At 24.1% G+C, this 8937-nt stretch overlaps 1 protein-coding gene across 1 annotated transcript; it reads left to right on the forward strand.

The window, feature by feature from the left end:
* Positions 1 to 892: 892 nt before the first annotated feature.
* Positions 893 to 4104, forward strand: LOC128965563 (vitellogenin receptor-like). Its single transcript, XM_054312268.1, has 10 exons — positions 893 to 932; positions 1514 to 1666; positions 1768 to 1899; positions 1997 to 2326; positions 2460 to 2648; positions 2814 to 2930; positions 3119 to 3232; positions 3303 to 3428; positions 3492 to 3614; positions 4028 to 4104. Exons 1-10 carry the CDS (start codon positions 893 to 895, stop codon positions 4102 to 4104), a joined length of 1401 nt encoding a protein of 466 aa, XP_054168243.1.
* The last annotated feature ends 4833 nt before the right edge of the window (positions 4105 to 8937 follow it).

The following is an 8937-nucleotide window of genomic DNA, read 5'->3' on the forward strand; positions in this document are numbered from 1 at the left end:
CATCATACAAGTTCTCTCACTATCCCTGATCTCAGTTATGTATGTATGTATACCTATATGTTATATACAGTATGTGTTTTGTGTTGTTATCGGAGATGAAATGAAATGTTTTTTTAATTGGAAATAATTTTTTATGTTGAAAAACCCCCAAAAATAGTTTGTTTCGTGTAATTATATTTTTACTTTCACTCACAAAACTCTTATCAAATAAACTCCTAAAGTCTTCAAAGTTTTTTATTTTATTTATATTTCAACAATTTTCTTATTTATATTTGTTGTGTGTTCACAAAAAATGCATATTTTTGTGAAATGAATACCAAATATATGTGTCTTTAATTATATACATGAAAAAGGGAGAGTCAGTTGAAAGGCCAGTAGTGGCGACGGGACAGTACTTTCACTCTCTCGCACACATCGACTGTGCTTTCATTACAAATGTAAAGTATATATAAAGTCAATGTATAGTTTTATGAGATATTTAAAAATATTTTTTAATTAAAATACAGTGTCCTCTCACAGAATATGCAAACATAAAAATTGTTGCAAATTTGCATTTGATATTAAATAAAGTAAATAAAAATATACAGAGAAAAATAGATTAAATGTTGTTTAATTTGTTTTATGTGTCAACATTTTTTTTAAAAAGTTAATTGCTTTATTTATATAAGTGAAAAATGTTTTTATTCTATTTTTTCTAAATGATTATATTATTGTCAGTACACGAAACTATTTTATTTAATATTTGTTTATTTTGACGACAGTTTTATTATTATAATATAATAAATTAAATAATATTGTTATTTACAGATTGTGTAATTTTAAATGAATGACCAAAAATAATGGATATAATTAGTGGAAATTGTTCATCACTGGTATCCCAGTTAAAGTACAAATGTTTAATAAAGAAAACGTTTTTAGCTTTAATTTTAATGGTAAGTAATTATTATCTTTTATAAACTTTGATTTTAATTTGTTTAAAATTTGCAAATAAATTTCTATAAATATTAATAACAATTTTATTAATATTTTTTTATAAATATTTAACAACAGTTTTTATATATGCAAAGTGTGGATGCAGTAAACTATTGGAGAAAATTAGGTATGTCCTATCAAAATAAATTTAAGATTAATAATTACTTTTTCATACTATTATTTCATACACACTTTCATCATTACATTATTAGTTGTAAATTATTTTTATTATTTAAAAATTTTATTATAATGTAAATTAAGACATGAATTGTATTGGCATCTTCAACACAACATGATATACCAGTTTAAATATATTATTAAAATTTATTGTATACTTATTTAGTCATTACCAATCAATTTATTTAATAAGTTTCTATAGTAAACTTTTATATATAATAATAATAATAATAATAATAAATAAAATAAAAATTGCATACCAATACATAATAAAAGACAATAAATAATATGCTATTTTGTAACAATTTATAAGAAATTTTGAAAAACAATCTAAAAATAAAAATAAAAATTATTGGATGTTTAGGTCCGATACCGAGTGACCTTCGGGTGAATTCCGAGTGCAAGTCATCGCTTCAATGTTTACTATTTATACCGAACTCTCACTGCGATTGGGATCAAAGGGTGTGCACGTGTCAGCCCTATTACATACTATACAATGACACCACTTGTCTCCCGGGTATGTCTATCACTGTCATCACTATTGATGGCATATAAATAATATTGTATAGTATATGACAATATTATTGCTAACAACTTATGTATCTATCTATTCAATAGCGTCACTATTGGGCTTCGGGTGTAGTATTGACGCTCAGTGTACGCTAAAAGTGCCAAATAGTCAGTGTCTGGACGGCATATGTCAGTGCAAACAGGATTTTATACCATTGAGAAGAGATAAATGTTTACCCCGTATGTCAAACATCTATTGTTTATTAATATATCATATAATATCATATAATTAAAAATCATATAATAATTTTGATTATTAAATACCGATTCATAACAGCGGCTAAAGTGGAAGACTATTGTTTGAATGACCAACAGTGCCGACTCTATGATCGCTATACTCATTGCAAATATATAATTCCCCGCATTTACGGCAAATGCAAGTGTCCTCTCGGAAACACTTTAACCAAAGATGGCAAATGTCTGCCCAATCTTCAGACACAATGTTATGCCGACAATGACTGTCAAATGGCCACAAATGACTCGGTTTGCAAACTAAATGCCAATACATTGTCATCAGAGGACAAATCGTGTGTTTGTAGGGATGGCTTTGAGATGACTGACGATAAGCTGCACTGCAGAGCATTGCCTACAACTACCAAACCTTCAGGTATTGAATTCATTGAATCAATAAAAAAAAACTTTTAAACACATTTCCAGATTATATCTTTTAAATAGGTTATCAAAAATATCTATAATTTTGAGCTAATTTTTTTTATAAATATATTTGTGTAATTAAACAGTTGAACCAATAAATGCTATCGATTCAGATGTTGACGCCGATGAAAGTGCTTTTACATTAGATCCGATATCACTGGGAAAGCCGTGTAAGAACTCTCTCGAGTGTCAGATAAGAGATCCATTTTCCGCATGTATTGGAGGCATATGTGAATGTATCTCAAAGACACCGTCATGTAGTGTAGCCAATAGAGGTAACTGTGCTCTTATTTATATATTTAGACTATTACTTCCTATTTTACATGTCTATCATACTGTATATACACCTGTATATCATTACTTTCATCTCTAAGACCGTTATATGAATCCTTTGATTACAAATATAATAAAATTGATTGTTTGAAAAAATGTATGAATAGGCTGTCATAACGACACCTTCCAGTGCCGTAACGGACAATGCATTTCATGGTATTTCGTATGCGATAAAAACAAGAACTGCGACGACGGATCTGATGAAGAAGGATGTGTTAAACACAGTATGTATTAAATTTATATCACGATATCTAATGTCATATAGTTATACACTAATCCCATATATAATTGATATGTAATTACTATATATAAATCCTAAATCAATATTTATAAAAAATATATATATAAAACATTTCCTCTTATTATTGAATGAATTATTGGTTACTAATACTTATTATTAATGTACAAATAGACTGTCCAAAAGAGGCATTTCAATGTAATGACGGCACATGTTTATCACGAGGAGCGGTATGTAACGGCAAATGGGAGTGTCCTGACGGGTCTGATGAAGCCCGTTGTTATAAGGGTAAGACCATTGTTTGATTTATTTATTTATTGATAATTAATTAAATATAAAATATCTTTCATTGGTAAAGGTATCCCATGTGATGACAAAGCTTTCCGGTGTAAGAATGGTCAGTGTTTACCACAATATGCCTTTTGTAACGCCGTTTCCGATTGTATCGATGGTAGCGATGAAAATGAAACTATTTGTGAGAAATGTAAGTATTTATAATTAAAAAAAATTAGTAATTTTATCTATATTTGATTTTTTTTAATTACAGCCGAAATTTGTCCAAAAGGTATGTTTCAATGCGAAAACAAGAGGTGCCGATCAACGGTTGTCCTCTGCAGTGGTGTTGATGGTTGTGGTGATGATAGCGATGAAAACAAATGTGAAGTTTGCTGTAAGTATTTATTTTGATTAGTTATTTTAATAAAGATATTTATGTTTATTTTTTAATGTCAATAATAAAATTTTAAACTTATTTTGAGATTATTTGGGTATTAATATGATAAAGATTTTAGTTTTTTATTATTACTATCTAACAGATGTGTATAACCTGTATATTACATAATGTATGATAAATAAGTTACAGTAAAGAAATTCCCGTTTTTATCTGCTATTAATTTGACCACTAAAGTAGTTGTCTAACAATAATAATAATTATTTCATATTTTACCTGCACTTCATATACATAAACACACAAAACCTCTTATTTTTAATATGATATTTAGTTATTTATGTTTTTGTTTAATAAAATATTATATTAATATTTCATAAATTATTATTTTTATTTATTAAATTTATTTATTACAGACTGTGAAAAACCAAAGCGACGAAACTTTAAGCGATTTAAATATGTAGACAAAGAAAAGACATGGGATGTCAACTAATTTATAAAAAATTAAATGTGATTTAAGTTAATATATAACGCAATATTTTTTTGATAATTGTAATTAATTTTAATTTACAATTTATTATTATTATTTTTTTGTGTACGAAAGAAAATCGTAATTTTATTATTTAATTTAAATGGTAATTAGAATAATATTAATATTGTAATTTTAATTATAAAAAAAGTAATTTAATTGTTTTTAAATTTAGCGTAAAGTGTAAAAGGTTTGACATAAAAAAATTGCTGAAAAAACGAAAATCTTTATTGTCTACAAAAAATATGATATTTATATTTTAAAATCTTCATATAATATTTATTTATTATTTCACTACACATTTTATCACAAATTAACATAATATTAAAATGTATACAAATAAATTATTTAAACATATAATTTTAATATAAGCTAAATGAAAATAAGTAATTAGTATTTTTTGTTGACAATAAATTTTTTAATTTTTCCTTTAATATTAACACACAAATTGTAAAACAAACAACAGGAGTTTAAATTTTATTTAAATAATATTTATATATACTTTTGTTTTTTTATTTGTGTTATTGTGAAACTATTTCATTCAAATTTTACTGTTGAATGTGTTATTTTCTAGCAATAAAACAACAAAAATTACACCAACTATAACAACGACTTATTAATATTATCAACAAAAATCACCATCAAATACAATAACATATTAAGATATTTTTTGGGGAAAAATATATTCAAATGTCACATAAATTCACATTAAAATTCATTATCATTATTACTGCTATTAATAATAATCTCATATTTTTTTTAATTAATCATATTTTCCAAATCATTTTTCTGTCAAATTTATTTTTTCATGCATTTTTATGTTTTTTAAATAATTTTTGTTTTTAATGTAATACTATAATTAGTGATACTTTTTTTCAAATATATTGTAAGATAACTTTTAATTTGAAATTAATGTCATTTTTACTGTATATTGTCTAATCTATTTTTTTATGATAATGTGTATGTGCGATTAATTTTTAAAGCAAAACATTAAAAAAATAAATAAAAATTAAGTTAATGTTTGGAAACCATAATAATTTTATTTACGATAATAATGTAAACCAAGTTTTATCGACATTTATTATATAATCAAAATAATATTAAATACTATTAAATAATAATATATAATCAGGTAAACAATTTAAATTTTTGTTGTTGATATTATATAAATATTTTTTTATATGCCGGTATGTTTACATATAAAAAGATACCACAAAATTTATGGCCAATGGGTGGTAACAAAGCATTAAATATTGTTTTTTAATTTTATGATATATATTAAATTATATTAAATATGCTAATAATTTTTATTTCATTCAAAAAAATAAAAAATAAATTTTTGTAAAAAAAACTCGTCATTACTTTAATCAATATTTTTAAGGACTAATAACAATAAGCAAAACACATTAAATAATAATTTTAAATATTTTGATTTATTGGCATATTTTTAATGCTAGCATTTAAATTGAAACTATTATTTAATAGTCTGGATGATGGGGTACGGGCTATAAGGCGTTCCGCTTATTACGGGTCCGCAGATAGAGAGGTATTTGCAGTGAGTTTGCAATTTTTATTATTATTTTAATGACATAAACTCCGTGAATGTGTGTGTGTGTGTGTGTGTGTGTGTGTGTGTGTGTGTGTGTGTGTGTGTGTGAGTGAGTGTGTGTGTGTGTGTGTGTGTGTGTGTGTGTGTGTGTGTGTGTGTGTTTTGTTTAAGCATTTCAGGAAATGAACTTAACTTTTTATTTAAATATATTATTTATAAACATATTTGCCATTTTTTCAATAAATGTTATTTTACTATAGAATATATACTGTATATGAAACTATATATAATATTATGATAGTAAAGTAATATTTTTTAAAAATTTAATTTTTGTTTTTATGTGTAGAAACAGCTATTTATTATTTTCGATGATAATGTTGTTTTTTAAACAAAAAATTGTTAATATAGCACACAGTGTTTTAATTTAAGTAATTTTCAATAATAACTCACTATCTGCTTATTAAATTTTATTTATAAATTAGTTAATAAATTAATAATATATTAGTGACACATTACTATAATTTGTTTATAAACTATTATATAATATTTGGATATTTAAATAATAAATATTAGCAAAACATTAATATAACATTAATAAACATTAGTACTGTATAACTATGTTTGCTAATAAAACAAAATAAATCAAAGTTTAAATCAATAAATTCATAATTGAAAAAAAATTCATCAAAAATGTTAAATTTCATGTAAAATCTTAATTTAAATGAATCCTTCAATTTTAAGGTCTTATTTAGATTCAAATTAATTAAAAAACACAGTTTTTCTCTCACAATTTTATTGCCACAAAAAACAAAATCCGTTTAATATGTGAACAAACATTTTACAGTATTTTTGTTTGTAAACTACTGTAAGTGCCGGTACAGTCGTGAGCCGGGAAACACCGACAAAATGGCAATCAAAAGGGTTTTTAATTACTCACATCAATCAAATAGTCTCTCTCTCTCTCTCTCTCTCTCTCTCTCTCTCTCTCTCTCTCTCTCTCTCTCTCTCTCTCTCTCTCTCTCTCTCTCACTCACTCACTTTAAGTTTAGCAAAGTAAGTTTTTTTTTAATTTTGATTAACACACAAATTGGCTAAAATACATCTCACTTTATTTATGTTGTATTTTTTTCTAATGAAATTTTTTTCTCCGATTAAAATAGTCAAACATTAGCATTGAAATTGTTTGTCTGGATTATTGCCTGTAAGCAGTTAGAGTTGATGAGACACATAGAAATTAAAAAAATAAATCTTTAAAATATATATATTATAACTTTGATATATACAGTATACATGTATATATATATAAAGTTAGAATATTGTGACAGGTACAATTTTTTTAATTATAGTAATTTATTTTTTTTCTCTATCTCTTACATGAGAGACATATTAATATTTGATTTTTACCAAATTTTTCTATACATTTATTAATAACTAGTATTATAGTAAACAGTATTTAAATTTATAAATATTATTAGTCGATATTAAAAGTTAATTTTTGTTAAATTTAAAATTAAATTAATCCCACTCATCACAGGCAATGCATCTATAATTTCAATGACAGGTGCAATCTATTGCAGACTAAATTTTTTTAAAAATTCACACACTTTTTGTGGCGCAAATATAAAATATTTAAATACCGGTACATATATAGGAATATAGGATAGGAATATATATATATATATATGCGAATAATTATTTGTGCGTTTTTTAATATCCCGCTAATGATCAACACATGTGTCATGTCCTGAGCGCCCGGACTCAGCCAATGCATCAAAAGGTCAGACCCGTTATGCAACAAATAAATGCAAACACAAAATATTTTTTATATAAATATAAACTGTTATTTTATGAATTTTCCTGGTATTGAAATTTATATGAATTTATATATACATTATACGTATTAATACTTATATATTCCGTGTATAGTCCACACAAATTACACACCAAATGGAGACAAAACACAATTAAAGACATCATTAGTTTATAACATATGTATTTAAATTACAATTTAAAACATCTTTAAGTTTAAGTACAACTTGTATAACAATTTTCACGTCATTATAAATAATATAAAACTTGTTGTGTACATACACATACCAATAAGTTATTTATATATATAACTATATATGTATAGCTAAATTTATAGTACCATTATCAAATATAAATTAATCGTCAATATTATAATAAATTTTACATTTATAGTGCAATTAATTACAGATATGCAATTACTATAGAGATAAAAATACAACTATTGCTAGTCTCCCGGTGCTCAATATGATAAGCTAGACCTCCGATACTGTAATTATCAATGAATACAAAGTGAGTTAAACAATTTAACACTGTGTATGTGATAATTGAAATACAATGCATATTAAACAACATTTTAATTATTGCTTAAAATATTTTAGGTCTAATATTATAATTACTTCATTTTTTGTTATGTTTATTAAACGTGACTTCAAATAAGTGTAGTTTAAAAATAGCTTAAAAATTTGTAGTCATTTTTTATTTTTTAAGACAATAGTACAAGACATGACAAATATCTAAAATTATTTATAATAATTAGTGCACTCTTTAAAGTATTTAATAACTCCTATGAAAATATATAATATTTTACTGTATAATTGCAAAATGTTTTAATAAAACTAATTTCAATTGTTCAGTAGTTTGATATAAATATTGTAATTATAGTTTACATGCATTATTAAAAATTTGTCTAAAATCTAATTGTTTAGTTTTTATTTATCTATTGAATGTGTAATTTACATTTTTTTGAAAATACATTTTAAAATATGTCATATCAATGATATAATAGAATTGACAATAAAAATGATGTCAAAGATATGTTTCAGATGACTATTGATTCCAGTGTTATGTTCGACAAAAATAATAGAAAATAAGATATTTATGGTTAAAAAAAATACTTAGTTATGAGACCAACAGATTTTGTTTGAAAATTTATTGCAATATTTTGATAATTAACACAAAAAAAGATTAGTCAATAAAAATTATAAACAAATAAGTCACTTAATGTATAAAACAAATATTTATAAACTTTTTTTTTAGAAATCAATAGTATTAGTATTAGTTTTCTACCAATTAATTTAATACATAATACATTATTAAATTAAATAACTGAAAGTTGTGTGATTTATATGAAATAACTTTTGAATTGGATTTAGTTTTCCAAATAAAACTTTTTACACAAACTGTCAAAAAGTCTTTCTTTAATGTGATCTATGAATCCG

Source organism: Oppia nitens, unplaced genomic scaffold (assembly GCF_028296485.1).
Source record: "Oppia nitens isolate AA-2021 unplaced genomic scaffold, nextdenovo-longstitch-racon4-pilon3 scaffold17_pilon_pilon_pilon, whole genome shotgun sequence".
Taxonomy (NCBI): Eukaryota; Metazoa; Arthropoda; class Arachnida; order Sarcoptiformes; family Oppiidae; genus Oppia; species Oppia nitens.